Source organism: Aquarana catesbeiana, linkage group LG07 (assembly GCF_042186555.1).
Source record: "Aquarana catesbeiana isolate 2022-GZ linkage group LG07, ASM4218655v1, whole genome shotgun sequence".
Classification (NCBI taxonomy): Eukaryota; Metazoa; Chordata; class Amphibia; order Anura; family Ranidae; genus Aquarana; species Aquarana catesbeiana.
The window spans coordinates 347,599,953-347,622,496 of record NC_133330.1 but is presented as its reverse complement, the minus strand read 5'-3'; the positions used below and the strand labels follow the sequence as shown (position 1 = coordinate 347,622,496).

At 47.8% G+C, this 22,544-nt stretch overlaps 1 protein-coding gene across 1 annotated transcript in view; it reads left to right on the top strand.

Annotated features, from left to right (window-relative positions):
• The window catches only part of GPBP1L1 (GC-rich promoter binding protein 1 like 1), a gene marked incomplete at its 5' end in the record, with an annotated part of 29,388 nt that extends 27,317 nt beyond the window's left edge, over positions 1-2,071 (top strand). Inside the window, 1 exon segment of the mRNA XM_073594021.1 lies at positions 1,284-2,071. Within this exon segment, the coding sequence (XP_073450122.1) occupies positions 1,284-1,427 (144 nt within the window).
• Between the last annotated feature and the right edge of the window lie 20,473 nt (positions 2,072-22,544).

Here is a 22,544-nt window from a genome sequence, read left to right as displayed (position 1 = left end):
ATTGGGGGGACCTGAGGGGTGAAGGTGCAGGAATTGGGGGGACCCGAGGGGTGAAGGTGCAGGAATTGGGGTGATTTGAGGGGTGAAGGTGCAGGAATGTGAAGGTGCAGGAATTGGGGTGATTTGAGGGGTGAAGGTGCAGGAATGTGAAGGTGCAGGAATTGGGGTGATCTGAGGGGTGAAGGTGCAGGAATTGGGGTGACCCGAGGGGTGAAGGTGCAGGAATTGGGGGGACCCGAGGGGTGAAGGTGCAGGAATTGGGGTGATCCGAGGGGTGAAGGTGCAGGAATTGGGGTGATCTGAGGGGTGAAGGTGCAGGAATTGGGGTGACCCGAGGGGTGAAGGTGCAGGAATTGGGGGGACCCGAGGGGTGAAGGTGCAGGAATTGGGGTGAAGGTGCAGGAATTGGGGTGATCTGAGGGGTGAAGGTGCAGGAATTGGGGTGATCCGAGGGGTGAAGGTGCAGGAATTGGGGTGAAGGTGCAGGAATTGGGGTGATCCGAGGGGTGAAGGTGCAGGAATTGGGGTGATCTGAGGGGTGAAGGTGCAGGAATTGGGGTGATTTGAGGGGTGAAGGTGCAGGAATTTGGGTGATTTCAGCGGTGAAGGTGCAGGAATTGGGGGGACCCGAGGGGTGAAGGTGCAGGAATTGGGGTGAAGGTGCAGGAATTGGGGTGATCTGAGGGGTGAAGGTGCAGGAATTGGGGTGATTTGAGGGGTGAAGGTGCAGGAATTTGGGTGATTTCAGCGGTGAAGGTGCAGGAATTGGGGTGATCCGAGGGGTGAAGGTGCAGGAATTGGGGTGAAGGTGCAGGAATTGGGGTGATCCGAGGGGTGAAGGTGCAGGAATTGGGGTGATCTGAGGGGTGCAGGTAATGGTTTTGCACGGTGCAGTCCTGATCCTCTTATTTTTGGGTCCCCTCCAGCGGTCCTGTCTCCTCCCCCAGTAGTAAGTCTCTTGTTATGGGGGCACTGGACAGGCTCGCTCCTGAGCTGCACTCCTGTCAATGGACATTAGTCCAGACCTGCTGACGCCGGGTGGAGATGGGGGTCCAGGTAAGTTTAAGGGGCGCTGGGAGTTGAGCTGCAGAGAGAAAATGCCTTCAGCCTTTAGAAGCACTTTAATTTGTCCAATCAGGTAGTAGGCCGGGGGTGTCACATGATGAATTGCTGGTGTTGTCATGTGACCCGGGATACTGTGCGGGGGAGGGAGTGGCAGTGCTGAGATCAGTTCCTCCCCTCCTCCGTTGCTCATTTTACATTCTTTTTTTCTTTTTTTACAGCTGAAAAGACACGGCTTGGGACTAAATGGTTTCCTCCGACAACCCCGAAGATGTGCTTTGTTTGCTTGGCGCAGCCCTCTGACCCCTGACCCCAGCTCAGAGACGGACTCCAGCAGCTCCGACACCTCCGACGACGAATCATGATCCTTAAAAGACAGCGACAAAAACCGCTTTGTTTCCCAGGTGTTGGGAGACGGGGCGCCCCCTCTTTCTTGTGAAGATGGGTAAACCGGCCAATGAGAGCCGGAGGGGGCGTGGCTTGTCCTTTCTCTTCTTCCTAGGAGCACAAACCCGATTTCTGCAAGTTCCAGAGACTCCGAGGAGATTTTCTTTTTTCTCAGTTTTTGTTTTTTTCCTCCTTTTTTCTGGAGCTCGGCATTCACATCACTGCAGATGGCAAAGCTTCTTTAAATCAGACTTAACCCACTAAAAATCAGCCACTGTCGGGGGAGGGGGACTTTGTAATGGCGGTGGCCCAATCGCAGCGCTAGTTCTGCCGGGTACTATGGAGAAAATCTCGCTTTGGGAATCATTTGCATCTGTAAAATATTCTGAGGAATTCCTCTTTTTTTTTTCTCTTCTAAGCCTTGACATTCAGGGTGGATTGTAAAATAAAAAAAAACGAGATTTTGGGGGAAAATTACCGTTCTCGGGGGAAGATTTCAGATTATTTTGATAACATTATTTACAGATTAAAGAAAAAAAATCTGGTTACCTGTATGTGAGGCGATGACGGCACAGCAGCTAATAACCTGGAAATAAATATTTTGCATCAGTTTGCCAAAAAACATTTTCTGTCTTATTTTTCTGTCTGTTTTTATACTTCCCTCCTCTGGGCAGCTCAGATCCCCCTCTTCTGGGGTCCCTCCTGGCCCCTCCCTCCTTTGTGCAGCCCAGATCCTCCTCTTCTGGGGTCCCTCCTGGCCCCTCCCTCCTCTGTGCAGCCCAGATCCTCCTCTTCTGGGGTCCCTCCTGGCCCCTCCCTCCTCTGTGCAGCCCAGATCCTCCTCTTCTGGGGTCCCTCCTGGCCCCTCCCTGCTCTGTGCAGCCCAGATCCTCCTCTTCTGGGGTCCCTCCTGGCCCCTCCCTCCTTTCAGTGCCCCTCAGCTTGTTACAGGTTGTCACCCACGTCGAGTGTATCCATTCAGACATGGAGCCCTGGCCCCGCCCCCTCTCTCCCCTGATTGGCTGACTGACTTTGACAGCTGCGGGAGCCAATAGCGCTGCTGCTCTGTCTCAGCCAGACTCCTCGGGGGGGGGGGGGGGTGTACTGGATGGCTGAGGGGATCGTGGGCATTGCTGGAAAGAGAAGAAGCTCAGGTTGGTAATTGGGGGGGTGCCACACACACAAGGTTTTTTATCTGAATGCATAAAATGTATTCAGATAAAAAAACCTTCTGTCTTTACAGCTGCTTTAAGGTCTCCTACCTAAGGGTGTAGTTCAGCATACAACGGTGCAAGGAGCATGTGTTCTGTGCATCCTCCAAACCTGCACTCTCATTCTTGTCAATCACAGCCAGAGGCGTCCGCACACTATATGGTCCCAATGCTGAAACTTTCTCAGAAAGGGACTGAGGACAAAGATTAAACACTTTGGCTTCCTGTTCATTCATCAACTGAAGCATAGTAAACACACTTATGAATGAACACAGTGAGTCAGCAGTACCAATTACTCATTGTGTTCGTTCAGAAAAGGAAGCTGCCAGTAAATGACGTATTTACTGGCCCCTTCCCCACTCTCCATCCCGAATGATCCCCCCCAGCAGCCAGGAGGAGAGGGGCAGTAGCTGGCAGTGGGGGGGATGCCGCAGCAAGGCTAATCTACACCTTACAGGGTGATTGAGGCTGTGCCCAGGCATGGCTATGGATGCAGTGGCTGCACAGTCGCTCCCATTGGTGTGCACAGCATTAGGGAGTGCACCTCAGAGCACAAACACACATGTATATCAGCAGAGCAGAGGACGGTGAAATATCAAGGGTCTAAATAGAGAGAAAGGGACTTCCCCCAGTCCCTTTACTCTGCAGCCTCAGCTGCAGTAGACAGTGAAAGAATGGGAAGTGCTCTTTGCTGAGCGGCTTCCTGTTCGTTCAGAAACTGGAGCACAGTAAACTCAGTTTACTATGCTTCAGTTAAGAATGGACACGTGAGTGATCAGTTCAGATCACTTACTGGTTCATTCATTCATTCATCTATCCTAAAACATCCCCCGCAGCACCTAGTGGGAGAGGAGGGAAGCTGGCAGCACTGCAGGAGAGAGATGGGGCACCAGGAAGTAGAGGGAATTGGCACCGCACAGGGTGATTCGGGTGTACCGAGCACGCCTATGGTCGCTCCCAATTTGAACGCTATGTGGCTGTACGGTGCGGTCTTCCTTATGGGCTGTGCTTTCAGATTGGGGGCCGCGGGTGTGTCCGTGCAGCCGCTGCATTCCAATTGACACAATTAGGCCTGCCTGCACTGTACATAGTTGTAAGATTGAATAAAGAAAACAGTCCATCCAGTTCAGTGTGTAGAAAATTCATTTCCCCTTCAATTGTTTCTGTGATACACAGGAAAAAAAATCCAGAGAGTCTCTCCTTGTGAGGAGTTTGTATTCCGTCCTAACCCAATGTAAGGGTTACATTCAGGACCAATTCACACCGTGCGGTGAATGTGATAAAACGTTTGTCACCACAGGGACACAAAGGAAACGATTGTCCCATTCTGTGCTAAAATACACACCTGCTGCAATTTATAGCATTCCCCCCCCCCTCCCCCGAATTATAGTCCACAAGTCCAACCTATGTGTGATTATATGTCATATTACATTATATATCTCTGTATGTTGCGGTCATTCAGGTGATTATCTAATAGTTTCTTGAAGCTATCAATGCTCCCCGCTGAGACCACCGCCTGTGGAAGGGAATTCCACAACCTTGCCACTCTTACAGTAAAGAACCCTCTACGTAGTTTAACCACTTCAGCCCCGGAAGATTTTACCCCCTTCCTGACCAGAGCACTTTTTGCAATTCGGCATTGAGTCGTTTTAACTGACAATTGCGCGGGCGTGCGACGTTGTACCCAAACAAAATTGACGTCCTTTTTTTCCCACAAATAGAGATTTCTTTTGGTGGTATTTGATCATCTCTGCAGTTTTTATTTTTTGCGCTATAAACAAAAAAAGAGCAACAATTTTGAAAAAACAATATTTTGTACTTTTTGCTATAATATCCTCATTTTTTCTTTTAAAAAAAGCAAATTGTTTCTCAGTTTAGGCCAATATGTATTCTTTCTACATATTTTTGGTAAAAAAAGCGTATATTGATTGGTTTGCGCAAAAGTTATAGCATCTACAAAATAGGGGATAGATTTTATTATTATTTTTTTTTTTTACTAGTAATGGCGGCGAGCTGCGATTTTTATCATGACTGCGACATTATGGCGGACACATCGGACAATTTTGACACATTTTTGGGACCATTGGCATTTAAACAACGATCAGTGCTATAAAAATGCAACTGATTACTGTAAAAATGTCACTGGCAGTGAAGGGGTTAACACTAGGGGGCGATCAAGGGGTTAATTGTGTTCCCTATTGTGTTCTAACTGAAGGGGGAGGGGACTGACTAGGGGAGATGACAGATCGCTGTTCATACTTTGTATGCACAGACGATCTGTCACTTCTCCCCTCAGAGAACCAGGATCTTTGTTTACACACAGAGATTCAGGTTGTCGCCGTGTTACGAGCGATCGTGGGAGCCTGGCGATCATCGAGACCGCCGGGCACCCGCATCGGCTCTGGGGGTGAGTGCCGCGCGTGCCCCTAATGGCCACCTTAGGAACCGACGTAACATAGCGGCGATTTGCCTGCCCGTGCCATTCTGCCTTAGTACAACTGCGGTGGCGGGTCGGCAAGCGTTTAAGGTTAAACCTCTTTTCTAATGTTAATGAGTGGCCACGATTTTTATTAAATTCCCTTTCGCGGAAAACTTTCCTCCCTATTGTGGGGTCACCAGTACGGTATTTATATATTGTGGGGTCACCAGTCCGGTATTTGTATATTGTGGGGTCACCAGTCCGGTATTTATATATTGTGGGGTCACCAGTCCGGTATTTATATATTGTGGGGTCACCAGTCCGGTATTTGTATATTGTGGGGTCACCAGTCCGGTATTTATATATTGTGGGGTCACCAGTCCGGTATTTGTATATTGTGAGGTCACCAGTCCGGTATTTATATATTGTGGGGTCACCAGTCCGGTATTTGTATATTGTGGGGTCACCAGTCCGGTATTTGTATATTGTGGGGTCACCAGTCCGGTATTTGTATATTGTGGGGTCACCAGTCCGGTATTTGTATATTGTGAGGTCACCAGTCCGGTATTTGTATATTGTGGGGTCACCAGTCCGGTATTTGTATATTGTGGGGTCACCAGTCCGGTATTTGTATATTGTGGGGTCACCAGTCCGGTATTTATATATTGTGGGGTCACCAGTCCGGTATTTATATATTGTGGGGTCACCAGTCCGGTATTTATATATTGTGGGGTCACCAGTCCGGTATTTATATAATGAAATCATATCCCCTCTCAAGCGTCTCTTCTCCAGAGAGAATAAGTTCAGAGCTCACAACCTTTCCTCATAACTAAGATCCTCCAGACCCTTTATTAGCTTTGTTGCCCTTCTTTGTACTCGCTCCATTTCCAGTACATCCTTCCTGAGGACTGGTGCCCAGAACTGGACAGCATACTCCAGGTGCGGCCGGACCAGAGTCTTGTAGAGCGGGAGAATTATTGTTTTATCTCTGGAGTTGATCCCTTTTTAATGCCAATATTCTGTTTGCTTTGTTAGCAGCTGCTTGGCATTGCATGTCATTGCTGAGCCTATCATCTACTAGGACCCCCAGGTCCTTCTCCATCCTAGATTCCCCCTGAGGTTCTCCCCCCAATCTATAGATTGCATTCAGATTTTTACCACCCAAATGCATTATTTTACATTTTTCTACATTGAACCTCATTTGCCATGTAGTTGCCCCTCCCCCATTCATTTGTTCAGATCTTCTTGCAAGGTTTCCACATTCTGCGGAGAAGTTATTGCCCTGCTTAGCTTAGTATCGTCTGCAAATACAGAGATTGAACTATTTATCCCATCCTCTGAACTCACCCTTGTAGCCAGTTTTCAATCCATGTACTCACCCTATGGTCCATGCCAGCGGACCCTATTTTGTACAGTAAACGTTTATGGGGAACTGTGTCAAATGCTTTTGTAAAATCCAGATACACCACGTCTACGGGCCTTCCTTTATCTAGATGGCAACTCACCTCCTCATAGAAGGTTAGTAGATTAGTTTGGCAAGAACGATTCTTCATGAATCCATGCTGATTACTGCTAATGATACCATTCTCATTACTAAAATCTTGTATATAGTCCCTTCTCATCCCCTCCAAGAGTTTACATACTATTGATGTTAGGCTAACTGGTCTGTAATTCCCAGGGATGTATTTTGGCCCTTTTAAAAATATTGTTTCTACATTGGCTTTTCTCCAGTCAGCTGGTACCATTCCGGTCAGTAGACTATTCATAAAAATTAGGAACAATGGTCTGGCAATTACCTGACTGAGTTCCTTAAGGACTCTCGGGTGCAAGCCATCTGGTCCCGGTGACTTATTAATGTTCCTGTGATGTGAGGATAAACAGTGCAGGTTTGGTTACTGATTCCTCCCGATTCCCCGTAAAGACTGAGGAGAATAATAAATTCAATACCGTTGCCATCTCCCCATTCTTTGTAACCAGATTCCCTTCATCATTCTTTATGGGACCAATATGATCTGACCTCCCTTTATTACTGTTTATGTACTTAAAGAATTTCTTGGGATTGTTTTTACTCTCCTCCGCTATGTGCCTTTCGGGTTCTATCTTAGCTGCCCTGTTTGCACCCTTACATTTTTTGTTGCATTCTTTGTAAAGTTGGAATGCTGATGATGATCCCTCAGCCTTGTATTTTTTGAAGGCCTTCTCTTTTTTGCTTTTATATGCATTTTTACACTAGAGTTAAGCCACCCAGGACTTTTATTACTCTTTTAAATGTATTTCCCATTGAGATGCACTGGCTAATGCCCTTATTTAATATGCTCTTAAGGCATACCCATTTTTCCTCCGTGTTCTTTGTTCCTAAAATTTTATCCCAATTATAATCTTCTAGCAAGGATCATAGTTTAGGGAAGTTGGCTTTTTTGAAATTCAGTGTCTTTGTATTCCTCTTATGTTTCCTATTTGTGTGATTTGTACTGAAGCCAATTGACCTGTGATCGCTGTTACCTAAATTGCCCCGTATTTCCACATCTGTGATCAGGTCTGTATTGTTGGTAATCAGTAGATCCAGTAACGCTTTATTTCTTGTTGGTGCGTCTACCATCTGACCCATAAAATTGTCCTGCAAGACATTAAGGAAATGGCAAGCGCTAGACGAATGCGCGGTTCCCTCCGCCCAGTCTGTATAATTAAAATCCCCCACTATCCATCCTTGCCACTAATCTAAATTGTAATAGGAGCTACTCCTTCTGGTTAGGGGGCCTATAGCATACTCCCAGTATTATTTTCTCCTTAGCTTCATCCCTTTGGAGCTCTACCCATAAGGATTCCACCTCCTCTCTAGCTCCCTCAGTGATGTCATCTCTCACATTCACTTGTACATTATTCTTGATATATAGGCATACCCCTCCCCCTTTTTTACCCTCTCTATCCCTGCGGTATAGGGTATACCCTGGAATGGTTGCCAGCCAATCATGAGAGCTGTTGAACCAGGTCTCTCAAATTCCCACAAAATCCAAATCCTCCTCATACAACAGTATCTCTAGTTCACACATCTTGTCCGCCAGGCTCCTGGCATTGGTGAACATGCCACGTAGTATACTGGTTGCATACTTTCTCCTTTGTTGGGTGTTCTGAGGTTGCCAATAGGACTTGTTACTATACTTACCATGGGTTTATGTGCTTCGGTCAACCTACCACTAATAGCCCCAATAATATCCTCTGGCATATGTTCTGCGCTGACTATCTCTACCTCTGGACCCTACACCCCCCCCCCCCCGTCGCAAAACCCCTCTAACTTTTTGGCCATCTTCACTCCCTGCAGATCTGCACCCTCCTCATTTAGGTGCAGTCCGTCCCTTCTATAGTACTGGTGATCGACTGAGAAGTCGGCCCAGTCCTCCAGGAACCCAAACCCCTCCTTACTACACCAGCTCTTCAGCCACTTGTTTATTTCCCTAATCTCCCTCTTCCTTTCTGGTGTGGCTCGATGTACCGGTAGTATTCCCTGACTAGTTTCACCAATGTCACTCAATGGAGCGTACTTATTGGGATGTCCCAGCCATGGATCGGCCTCCCTGGCACTTACCCCTCTACCCTTCCTGACTGTCACCCATCTACTCTGCTTTGGTGCCTGCCTCTCATCTCCACCCGCCTCTGTGCTGGCCCCTGCGGGGTACGAATCGCACCGCAATGTCCGGCAGCGCAGTGTACGGTTTGCACACTTAATATAAAGCTCTAAAAAAAGAACAGTGCGATTGTGCACTACACTGCCCCCTAGTGCAGCCAGCAACGCAGAGCGGGAAATCGCTCCTGCTCTGTATTACAATGTGAATTGGCCCTGAAGACATGTTGTGAATAACTGTAAGGGTAGCCCCCTTCCCGCTCACCTGGCAGTGCCCTCGGGATGGAAAGGATCAGCGATCATGTGACAACAGATTGGCTCGCAGTGGTTGGGAATTCATCCTGCTGGCTTCCTGTTGACAGTTCAGTCACTGTAAGCACGCTGTCCACACACACACAGCTCTGCTGCCCATGGCATTGAAGCCCACCCTTTTGCTGCTGCACATGTGTGTTACAAGGAGTCCACGTTCACACCAGTGCACTGTGCGATATCGCATGTGATTCACACCGCACTGCAAATCACATGTGATGTCTGTGCAATGTGATTTCAGCCATACAGATAGTATGGCTGAATTCGCATTGCATTTGCGCCAAACGGGACCCTTTTTTTTGGTCCACACCAGAATCTGATCGCATGGGTGTTCACACCAATATATGTCCGAACTGACAGTTCGCACTGCGATATGCGAACCGATCTGGTGGAGTTATTCACTTTCTATTGACACAACGGTTCGCCTAGTGCAGCGTGAACCGCCTTGTGAGTAGGGTGCAATGCCGCAGTGGATTTGCAGGGTTCCCACAACGCACTAATGCAAAACGAGCCTGAACTATCAAAACGGATGACGTGCAGCACCATGGCAACTGCAGATCAAACAGAGGCTAAGATGGCGGCTTCCTTGGCAGTAAAGATTAGGAGGGTTTAGTTCTGTTTTAAAGTGATATTAAAGGTTCACTTTAAAATAAATAAATAATAAACATGTCATATGTATGGACTTGGCACAGTACCGCTTCTTTTTTCCTGTAGGCCGGGTGTAATTCTCAGTATCTCTTCTTCTTCTGTATGTTTGGACTCTATATGATGTAGCATGGCCCCCCTAAGGGACTACTTGTAATTACCTGCTCATCTGCTGAGTTCTAGGCAACAGCGCCAACTCAGCAAAGGAATTCCTCCGAAAAAAAGAAACAAGGCACATTTTAACAAATGACAAGGAAAAAAGCGGCGCCTTCCAAGCGTAGTAGATTGATAATTTGAATAGGTTTGGTGTATAATAATAACAAATGCACTCACAGACGATGGAGAAAGGCATGTGACATAGGGATCACAGGGTGCACCCGGAAGTGACGACATCACAGTACTACGTTCCGTTATCTGCAGATCCTCTTCCCCGGATATCTACAGCGTTGGGCTCCACCACTGCAGTTGTTACAAGGGACGGTTCCAAGGCTTACAGCGGCCACAGTTTGCTCCTTCTGGACAAGTGCGGATGATCCCTATGTCACATGCCTTTCTCCATTGTCTGTGAGTGCATTTGTTATTATACACCAAACCTATTAAAATTATCAATCTACTACGCTTAGAAGGCGCCACTTTTTTTTCCTTGTCTATGTTTCAGATCCACTTCTATCTGCAAGCAGGCAGCCCTCTCAGATACTAGTTTTTGCACTGTTTATATGGACGTTTTACCAGGGACTCTTTTAAAACATTTCTGCCTTCTTAAACATTGCACCCCTACCCAGAGTGCGCTTAATTTACCCAATTTTGTTTGTATTTTAACAAATAACAATAAGATACATACACTTCCTTGAAGAAATAATGCTACCCTCTTAAAGGATGTTTATTGCTAGCAGATTATACTGACACTATGCAGAGGATGAAACCTTGCCAGCCAATACTGCTACCCTAAGGAGAGAGTGTAGGTCTAGTAACAATAATGTAATGGCCCTTGTATCAGCACTAACATCAATGTCCCCGTTGCAGATCTCATAGTCCTCCCCGATACGTAGGAGCTCGTTAACTGTAATCCAATTAGGTGTAGTAGGAAGCAATAGATTTCTTGTAGTGAGGAAAGCTAAAGATGGAAGGTGGTACTCCGTGTGGTAGGCCTTGACCTCTTTCTCCATGCACGAAGAGGTCCGTCTGGTGTCAGGCCTGGGAGGAAGAGTGCTCTGTGCTGGCTTTTGCTTCTTCTATAGCTACTCCCAGCAATCTTCCTGATGGTAACAAAGATCCCTGGGATATGTAGTCCAGGCACATAATCATGCAAAGCAATTATCTAATGGGAGAACTACTCATCCCACAATCCCTTTTGTTTGGCACACGAATATGATGTCACCTGATACACTGATCACTAGAGGGACATGTGATGCTTTGAAACACCGGAGGTCATAGTACTTTACGATTGTAGTCCATATTGCTACATCCTCCCCCCACTTGAAAGTCTTTGGTCCCTAAAGACAGAGCACAACCTGTGGAATTACTTTACTGTATCATGAAAGCTAAACAACCATCTAACAAACTAGGAGTTGCAACAGCTAATAACTGACCTAATCAGGGGTCTTCTGATAGCAAATTATATACATCAACAGGAGAGGTCACATTGATTTTTTGACAGGCAAATAGTAGGTTAGTGGCCCACCCAGTAGTGTCAGAGGGTGGATCAAGGTCATCCTTTACTAAAGATTCGGTAAAGGAGGCAAGTGCTTGACTGGGGCATTGAGTAGTGGGTAGAAGTTCAACAGAATTTTCTCCAAGAGTATCATACGTCAATCTTTTTGGGGGACATATCCTCTGTCTCAACCGGGAATGTATGTCTTTCAGTGACTCTGATTCCTGTTCTGCCTCCCAAAAACTGCATCCAGCTTCCAGTTCAGGTTCTACTTTGGTCTCAGGCCCTACTTCAGGCTCTGGTCCTACTTCAGGCTCTAATCCCGGTTCAGGGTATGTACTTCCATGCGATGTCACTAGAGGGATGAGCACATTAGACACTTTGCGGGTTCCAGCTTGACTTCCTCATTTTCCTTCAGTGTGTGGGGAACTACTACCTCAGTGTCAGGGGAATGGGAACCTGTCCCTGGACAACCACCTTCTCCAGCATCAGGAATGATGGGATCATCTCTCTCATCTCCTCCTCCCATGCTCGTCTCCAGGATTTCTCCAGAGCCTCTCCCATCCTCTGGAACTCGCTACCTCCATCTATCCAGCTATCCCCTACTCTTGCTACCTTCAGGCAATCCCTGAAAACTCATCTCTTCAGGAAAGCCTATCACGTCTCCAACTAATCTACCACTTCCACCAGCTCATTCCCCACAGTTACAACCTTTTGTACCACCTGCCCCACCCTATTAGATTGTAAGCTCTTCTGAGCAGGGCCCTCTTAATCCTCTTGTATTGTATTGTATTATAACTGTATTGTCTCCCTTTTTATATTGTAAAGCGCTGCGTAAACTGTTGGCGCTATATAAATCCTGAATAATAATAATAATAATATTCTTCCAAAGAGGGAACCCACAGCCAATCCAAAGTTAATTCCTCATCCTCACTTTCCTCTTCCGGAAGTGCGGTTGGACAGGTTTTCCTGATAATAGCCCTCAATGTTGGGGACTGGTATGTCTCTGGGCAAGGGAGGGGTTGAGGGTACTCAAACAGCCTCCGAAATGGGCAACAAATGGTTTTGATGCAAAGTCTTGAGGGGGCCAGTCTTCCCTTCAGGCCGTATCTGATACACAGGGAGTCCAGGTAGTCATTTGCAAACAATGTAGGGTTGAGAATGCCATCGATCAGCCAGCTTATGTTTTCCTGGTACCCCTAGATTACGCAACAACACTTGATCTCCAGGTTGTAGATCTTGAACCCTCACTCTAAGGTTAAAGTTTTTCTTGTTCCTTTGTATTCTGATAGAGGCCTCCTTGGCTTTCTCATAAGCCACTTTTAAATTCCAGAGTCTGTCGACATATCCCCTATAGGGGGCTTGGGCGGTGTGATCTATTAATGTTCCTAAGGACAGGTCCACGGGTAGGCGAGCTTCTCTCCCGAACATTAGTCTATAAGAGTAGTATTCGGTAGAGTCAGTGGAGGTACTATTTTATGCATGAACTATTGCAGCGATATGATCTCCCCAATGCTGTTTCTTCTCTAACGGGAGGGTTCCCAACATATTTAACAGGGTGCGGTTGAAACGCTCAGGTTGTGGGCCCCCTTGGGGATGGTAAGGAGTAGTCCTGGATTTCTTTGTTTAAGAGTTCACATAGGGATGATAAGGGACTATATACAAGATTTTAGTAATTAGAACAGTATCATTAGCAGTAATCAGCATGGATTCATGAAGAATCGTTCTTGCCAAACCAATCTATTAACCTTCTATATGGCGGTGAGTTCTAGATAAACAGAGTACATGGATTGAAAACTGACTACAAGGGCGAGTTCAGAGGGGGTGATAAATGGGGAGTACTCGGAATGGTCAGAGGTGGGTAGTGGGGTCCCCCAGGGTTCTGTGCTGGGACCAATCCTATTTATTTTGCTCATATATGATCTGGAGGATGGGATAAACAGTTCAATCTCTGTATTTGCGGACGATACTAAGCTAAGCAGGGCAATAACTTCCTTGCAGAATGTGGAAACCTTGCAAGAAGATCTGAACAAATGAATGGGGGAGGGGCGACTACATGGCAAATGAGGTTCAATGTAGAAAAATGTAAAATAATGCATTTGGGTGGCAAAAATCTGAATGCAATCTATAGACTGGGGGGAGAACCTCTGGGGGGATCTAGGATGGAGAAGGACCTGGGGGTCCTAGTAGATGATAGGCTCAGCAATGGCATGCAATGCCAAGCTGCTGCTAACAAAGCAAACAGAATATTGGCATGGATTAAAAAGGGGATCAGCTCCAGAGATAAAACGATAATTCTCCCGCTCTACAAGACTCTGGTCCGGCCCCACCTAGAGTGTGCTGTACAGTTCTGGGCACCTGTCCTCAGGAAGGATGTACTGGAAATGGAGCGAGTACAAAGAAGGGTAATAAAGGGTCTGGAGGATATTAGTTATGAGGAAAGGTTGTGAGCTCTGAACTTATTCTCGCTGGAGAAGAGACGCTTGAGAGGGGATATGATTTCAATATATAAATACCGGACTGGTGATCCCACAATAGGGATAAAACTTTTTCGCAGAAGAGAGTTTAATAAGACTCGTGGCCACTCATTAAAATTAGAAGAAAAGAGGTTTAACCTTAAACTACGTAGAGGGTTCTTTACTGTAAGACCGCAATATACAGGGGTATACAATGTAATACTGACATATAATCAAATGTAACATAGTCTTCTGATCAGTTTACTTTCAAAGTCCCGACTTTGATCTGAATGTAGTCGCTGAGGCAGCCCGTAATGGACTAAGAACTTCTCCACTAGAGTCTTGGCTCGCTGTACAAGCTTGTTGATCCCTAGTGGGGAAAGCCTGAGCATATCGGGTGAAATTATGTCACAACCAGGACATTACTTCTTCCACTCAGATCAGGTTCCAGGCACAAGAAATCAAAGCACACCAACTCCATTCGCCCTTGACTATATAGATGGCCCATTGGGGCTGCCCTGCCTGGTAATGTTTTCCTCTGGATACACCTGACACAAGAGCGGCAATAGCTTTCCACCTCCGTTCTCATGGATGGCCAGTAAAATCGATCCCTGACCAGCTTAAAAGTTCTATCTGTGCCTAAGTGACCATGGTCATCATGGAGCGTGGTTAGCACCATTAGGCGATGTTTTTCTGGGAGAAACAGCTGGCTCACACCCTCCAACTCTTCAGAAGGACCTCTTCGATATATGATTCCCTCTTCCAGCTTCATTCGCTCCCATTCTCTTTGAATCACCTTGGCCCCCTCGATGGGGCTATTCATCAATATCTGAAGGTCTTGAGCTAACAACGATTTCCTTATTAGTAAGAAATGAATTAAATAAAATTTCTATTTTTTATAAAACACTATATTTGAACTGATATGCGATAACATTTACTAACCTTACACAGCAAAAAAGTCCAGAGGCCTAACCAGCCTTAAAGTCCATTCCCCTTCTTTCCGATTTCCTTATTAGCTTCCCTAATGGATCTTCCCGTTGATCCCGTCTCATGTCCTCCTTGGTTAGCTGAGGCAATTCTTGGCTGCGTACTTGGGTCAAGTTACAGTAGTACTTCCTGACACACAGCATGTACTCCTTTTGAGAGGTAAATGGACCCAACTCTTCTGACCATCCGGGATGGAGTGAGGCTTCGGGAAAGAGCGTCAGCGTCTCTATTTCCCACTCCCGGTCGATATTTCAAACTGAATTGAAATTCAGACAGGGCGGCTAACCACTGATGTCCAGTGGCGTCCAATTTGGCAGTGGATAATAAATAATTTAGGGGGTTGTTGATAGTCTTCACCACAAAGCTGGCCCAGTACAGATAGTCACCTAGTTTATCTACTAGAGCCGACTTGAGAGCCAGGAACTCCAACTTGTGCACAGGATAGTTCTTCTCCGGGGGGGGGGGGTGAGACTGCGACTCACGTAGGCCACTGGGCAAAGCCTCCCCTCTGATACAACAGTCCCTCAATGCCGTCTCTGCTAGTATCCACATGTAGTTCATATGGTTTCGATGGATCAGCGTAGGCCAATACCGGTGCTTTAACCAGACTCTCCTTTAACCACTCAAAGGACTTTCACACTTCCATGTCCATTGTTCCTGGATAGATTCCCGAGGTTCCCTGGGGCCTCTCCTTTGGGTTTTCTGCTGTTCTCCCTCTGTTTGCTTCTGCAACAGCTCATTCAACGGCCGAGCGATCTGCGAGAAGTTCTCCACAAATCTTCTATAGTACGAGCAGAAGCCCAAGAACAACCTCAATTCAGTGACAGTAGTTGGGCGAGGCCAAGAGGTGACCGCCTCCAGCTTTTGAGGGTCAGTTGCTATCCCTTCGGCAGACACCATGTGCCCTAGATATATGACTGAAGTCTGGTAAAACTGGCACTTCTCCATTGAGAGCTTCAACCCCTCTTCATGTAATCGCTAGAAAACTTTCTCCAACCGGGCCTCATGCCCTTCCAATGTTCGGCCAAACACGATGATGTCATCTAGGTAAATACTTCCACCAAGTTCATGTCACCCACAGTGTTTTCCATCAGTTGCAGGGGCCCCAGTTAATTCCTGTAGCATTTGATCAAAATCGAAAAACCCCAGCAGGCAAATGAAAGCCGTCTTCTTTCGGTTTTCTGGGTGCATGGGAATCTGGTAGTACCCGCTCTTTAGATCCAACACACTGAACCATCCGGCCCCTGATAAGCATTGTAGGGCTTCTTCTATGCGAGGGGTCGTGTATTGATCTGGGATGGTTCAAGGTTCGGTAATCGATGCACATGCGAAGGGACCCATTCTTTTTCCTTACTACCACAATCAGGGAGGCATAAGGGCTCCTGGATTACTTAATGACCCCTGACTTCTTTAGCTCAGCCAGTTGCTCTCAAAGATCCTCCAGGTCACATAAGGAGACTCGCCTCGGCCTCTCTCTAAATGGCTTATCTTCAGTCATTCGAATTCGATGTTGAGCGCTCTTGGCACAGCCTACATCAAAGTCATTCTTGGAGAACATTTTCTCATATGGAGCTATCTGAGCTTTAATGCTCTCTTCCCATGAAGGGGGATGATTTGGGTAGTGGACAGTGGTTCCTCCTCCATTTTCCTTCTGAGCTACCTCATTCCCTGCTACTGGGGTGACAGCACTCACTTTTATGATCACCATTCAAGGCTTTAGGCTAATCGGGTGGCTAGTGACATCCCGCACACTGACAGGGATTCGCTCTTCACTTCTTAGCAAGGCCCGAGTGGTTACAATCTCTGGAACCAATTCTATTCCAACCTCTTCTGCGGGATCAGCTTATACCACCACATACGGACCTGGTTGGTTCCAGGACAGCTTGACTGTGGCTTTTAGACAGGCCCTTTCTCCAGGCTGCAGCACCCTCTCTTGAGCGTTCCGTAGCCACAGTCGCCACAGTCTTCCCACTCCTTCTGCAGGTGCCTTCTTTTCTTGCAATGCCCTCTGAAACTCCTTCCTCAACTGAGGATGGATCTTCCCAACGGGAGCACCCTCCAAGGCCAGGGGAGTGAGTAGTCTCCTCACTAAGTTGGTGTTGGTGCCTATCAATAGGGGATTTCTGGGGCGTGTCCAAGATGGCGCTGGGAGCGGACGTGTAGTACCAGAGCTCCCACTCCGGACTTATATCCTTCTAAAATCCTGGTGTGGATTCTGCACTTACTGCCCTACCAAACACACCGAGGGCCCCCCTGTGACTCAGGGAATGCGCAGATATAAAAAGGGGGCACAGAAACTGCGACTCCCTGAGACTACGCGAACGCCGCCGAAGCCCGGGCCTTCTCTTCCTAAGGCTCGCCACATGGAGACGCAGACATCCGCCCCGCCGGACGGCGCGATCCAGGCTGGATCCCAGGCGTTTGAGGCTCTGATGCAAGCTATCTCCGCATGCCAGGCCACTCTCACCATCAAGATAGACCACGTCCAGGTGGAAACTGCCCTCATTCGCCGGGACATGGATCGTTTCAGAGAGCGAGTGGGGGAGGTGGAATGGCGGATATCTGCCTCAGAAGACGTGCAGAGAGAACACCATGAGGACATTCAGATTCTCAAAACGAAGGTGAGAGCACTTGAATTCAGGGCCGAGGACGCCGAGAACCGGAATAGGAGGAATAATCTCCGGGTTCTCGGCCTCCCGGAGGGTGCAGAGGGGACAGATCTGGTCGGATTTATGGAAAAATTGCTGCCAACTCTCCTCCCGAAAGCACAATTTTCCCCGCACTTCTCCATCGAACGAGCCCATCGAATGCCTGCCAGCAGAGGCCCACAGGGAGCGCCGCCGCGCACATTCATTTTCAAACTCCTGCATTACAGAGACAGGGATACTGTGCTCCGCTCTGCTCGCTTGCAAGGAGAACTACACTACGAGAACACGAAAATTCTCATCTTTCCAGACTATTCTGTAGAGACACAGAGACAGCGGAAGTCTTTCGACCACGTCCGTGCCATGCTGAGAGAGAAAGGGATCAAGTATAGTATGCTATTCCCAGCCAAACTGAGGGTGCAGGATGGCGAAAAAGTGCAATTCTTCACCTCTCCCAGAGAAGCGGCTGCATGGGCTGACACCATTCGCAGGTGACTTCCCCCCCGGAAATTTGTGAGTACACTGCTGGAGACTCTGCAGGGGACTTGTTTCTAGAAGGGAGGGATTGATCCTGGGCACCTCTGTGAACCCCCCTATCATATCATCAAGGACAGCCGAAAGCTACCTGCTCAGTACCCCCTCTGGTTTTATGACTTTGGATCTAGCCCACACTCCCCCCTTCCGGTACATCTTCAGTGGCACAAGGGTATTCTTAAATCCCAGCGTGGAGTTAGAAGAAACGCTCGGTGTAAAACTCTGAACTTCTCCTCATATATAGATACCCTTCATTAGTGCTATTTACTGTTGGAGAAAAGATGAGACTCTTCATGAATCCTGGGATGTCACTAAAGAAGCAGATATGGCACCTTATCCCCCTTGGGACAGGACGGGGCCCCATCAGCCACCTGCCTTCTGCTCCTCTCCTCCCCCCTTCTCTCTCCACCTTCCCCTGCTATTTTTCCAGCAAACCCTCGATCCCGGCTGGGGTCGGGGATACTCAGCAACTACCGCAAGCTTTGTGCCCCCGGGGCACCGGGTGATCCACACCATCTCTTCCTTACCGGAACTTAAAGTACACTTGACTATTTTTGATTCTTAGAGGTTGGTTGCCTCTAGTTCACTGCCTCCATGACCAGCCTTTGGGCTGTAGCAAATTTTGGGTTACAAACCTGCCTCCATGTTCAGGGGCCGGGTGGGGTGGGGGGAGGTTTGGGCATGTTGAGCCGTGTTTTTGGCTCCCAGTTTTTTGTTTTATATTATTTGACAGTACTGTGTTTGCTTAGTATACTAGATCTCTTGTCAGGCTCTGGTTCACTCCAGGCGCTCCTTATGATGGCTGGTGGGGCACCGGGACTTGAACGCAACATGTATCCTGTTTTTTCAATAATTAAATTGTATACATGACTAACCTTGATATCCTCTCCTGGAACACACGGGGTCTAAACTCTCCACTGAAACGCTCCTTAGTGTTTCAATTTATTAAAAAGCATAATCCCCATATTTGTGTGTTACAGGAGACGCATTTGATAGGTAGCAAAACCCTCAGTCTAAAGAGACCTTGGGTAGGTCACCACTACCACTCTACCTACTCCAACTTTGCTAGAGGGGTCAGCATTTTGGTCCTAAAAACTCTCCCTTTTAAACTCCTTGATTTAATTTTGGATCCTGATGGGAGATATGTACTAATACATGCTCTGATATATGACTTGCCATGGGTGCTGGTGGGTGTATACCTGCCCCCCCGGCTTCCTTCAGGATCCTCAATTTAATCTCGGGAGGGCTGGCTCGGTTCCCCCCGGATAATGTTGTGTTGATGGGAGACTTTAATCTTGTCCCAGACTCTGGGTTGGATAGGAGCTCGGTGGGCGGTACGGCTCCTCATGATTTAGCGGACTGGGCTGACACATATGGTCTGGTGGATGTATGGAGATGGAAAAACCCTCAAACCAAGGCTTTCACATGCCACTCAGCCACGCATAGATCATTCTCTCGTATAGACCTGGCCTATGTGGCGGCCCCTGTTCTTCCCAGAGTTCGAAACATCAGCATACTTCCACGGGGGATCTCAGACCACGCCCCGTTGTTGCTCTCCCTGGAACTGACGGCGACTCCGTCGGATAGACTCTGGAGGTTGTCCAGATTCTGGATATCCGATGCAGATGTGGACTCTCAGTTTCGGGAATCGGTGCAGCAATTCTGGGAAGACAACCCGGGCACTGCCCCTGATAACACTGGGAGGCCTTTAAGGCCTCATCAAGGGGGCATTACCAATGTATCATTGCTAAAGTAAGGAGACTACGTAGGGCAGAGCTTACTAGACTTAAGGCTGAGGCGATTAGACAGGAGGCTCTATATGTCCGGACTCGCGACCCTCAACATTATGCCACACTCCAATCCCTTATCCAACAAACCTTATTGACGCAGACCTCCCTGACACAAAAAAAGCTATTATACCAATCCCAACGCATATTTGAGCAGGGAGAGAAGACAGGTCGCCTTTTGGCCTGGCTGTCCAGGGAACAATCCAGGGTAACGGCAATAGCGCAGATTAGAGACCAGGAAGGGACACTTCATTCCTCCCCAGCGGAAATAAATAGATGCTTCACTAACTATTATCAACAATTATATAGCACACGAGTAATATATGACCAACATGCCCTTACTGACTATTTGGAGGAAATTGACATCCCAGTCCTTACACCCACCGCGGCAAACTCACTGGACACCCCCATTCAATTAGAAGAGATACATAAAGCCCTCAAAATGATGCAGACAGGGAAAACACCGGGTCCAGACGGCTTCCCAGTAGAGTTCTATAAGACTTATATGGAAGAACTAGCCCCTAGACTACAGATGGTCTTTAGCTCAGCTTTAAAAACTGGGGCCCTCCCGGCCTCGATGGGCGAAGCAGTTATAGTGCTTATTCTGAAGCCGGGGAAGGACCCTACCCTCTGCGCATCTTACCGCCCTATTTCTCTCCTAAATGTTGATGTGAAGGTCCTAGCCAAAATCCTTGCCAACCGTTTAAATAAAGTTATCACGGCCCTGACCCATCCGGACCAAACGGGGTTCATGCCCGGAAGAGGTACAGATATCAATATCCGTAGATTGCACACTCATATTGCGGTGGCTGACCCGGGGAGCCCTGGGGTGGTAGCCTCACTCGACGCAGAGAAAGCTTTTGACTCGGTCGAGTGGGGCTACCTGTGGAGGGTCCTTTCTAGATTTGGTTTTGGTCCAGTCTTTCTCTCCTGGATCCAGATGTTGTATGCATACCCAAGGGCTCGCATACGCACGGGGGGTAACCCGTCGGAACCCTTCCTCTTAGAGAGGGGGACTCGGCAGGGATGTCCACTGTCCCCGGCATTGTTTGCCTTGGCCCTGGAGCCGCTGGCGGCTCACATTAGAAGTGACCGAGCTATCAAGGGTATTAAAGTAGGCCCGCTGGAGGAGAAATTGTCCCTTTATGCCGATGACTCCCTCCTTTATTTAGCTGATGCCTCCGGGTCCTTGAGGGCTGCCTTGTCTCAGTTTGATGCTTTCAGCCGTTTCTCAGGAGTTCGTATCAACTGGGACAAGTCAGTCCTCTTCCCACTTCACCCATCCCTGCCTCGCATCGATACTCTAACCCCTCTTCGATGGGTTGAAGAGTTCACATACTTGGGAGTCAGAGTGGCCTTGTCCTTAGATGGATACCTGGACCGTAATATTCTCCCGGTGTTGGACAAACTCACCAAGCAGTGCACCACCTGGCGCAAGCTCCCACTTACGCCGGTGGGCAGAGGGAATTTAATCAAAATGGTGTATTTGCCCAAACTGTTATATTTTTTCCGCCACACTCCTGTTCATATACCCCGGGCTTTGTTCCGGAGACTGGACAGCATTGTGAGTGACTTTGTCTGGACGGGTAAACCTCCTAGAGTGGCCAGACGGACCCTTTATCTCCCCCTGTCTGGGGGTGGCCTGGCCCTCCCGAATTTCCTTATATATTACTGGGCGGCGGTTTTGGTTACCGTCCGCTGGTGGTTTTCCCAGCCTAGACAGAACCCAGCGGTTACCCTTGAAGCTGCAATCCTTGGCTCATATGCGGCCCTCTCTAATCTAGTCTTCAGGGGATGTAAAGCACACCCGGCTGTTACGGTACCCATGAAGACCACTATACGGATTTGGCAGTGCTCCCGGGCGGCACATCGTGACCCCATGGAGGTCTCCCCTCATACACCCCTATGGGGTAATCCCTTTCTTCCCCATTTGAATACAATACCTGACCCGGCGGCATGGGCAATGAAGGGCATTGTTACCCTCAAGCAAGTAATGCCAAACGGTAAGATCTTAACATTTCTAGAACTAAAACAAGCATTCAAACTTCCTCGCTCCTTCCTTCGTTACTGGTAGCTCCGACATGCCCTTGCCTCCCAATTCCCTAGCCCAATCACTTTGACTTCTGATCCCATTGAGAGACTCCTTACATCAGAACAACTGCTCAAACCACTTTCCACCCTCTACATGTATCTTACAGTGGCTCATGACACGGACACCTTACATATACTGGCCAAGTGGAGGGTAGATATTCCCAACCTAGACGAAGATATATGGGAAGAATGTGTATCCACATTTATTCCCTCTATGATAGCGTCCAGAGATAGTTTTGTGCAATTAAAATTTCTGCACAGGGCATACTATACCCCACAAAGGTTGGCCAATATATACCCCTCTCTCAACCCACTGTGCACGAGATGCTCCACCGAGCGAGGCTCCTTCTTCCATATGGTCTGGACTTGTCACAAGATTCATCCATACTGGAGAGGGGTGTCGGAGGTACTAACAGAAATCTGTGGTGCCGAGTTGGCACTGGACCCTCTTGTCTTCTTGCTCAGCTATCTCGGGGATGTAGAAGGTGACCGCTATACCAAATTATGCCTGACTTTTGCCCTCTATTATGCTAGAAGGGAAATCCTGTTGAAATGGAAGGGTACAGAGCTCCCCACAGTTGCCGCATGGCGAAATACAATCAATAAAGTCCTTCCATTATACAAAATTACGTATGAAAGTAGGAACTGCCCGGCGAAATTTGAAAAAATATGGTCACACTGGTCTGATGCCTAAAGCAGTGAACTCCTATCATATGCAACTGTCACGGTATTGCATCTATA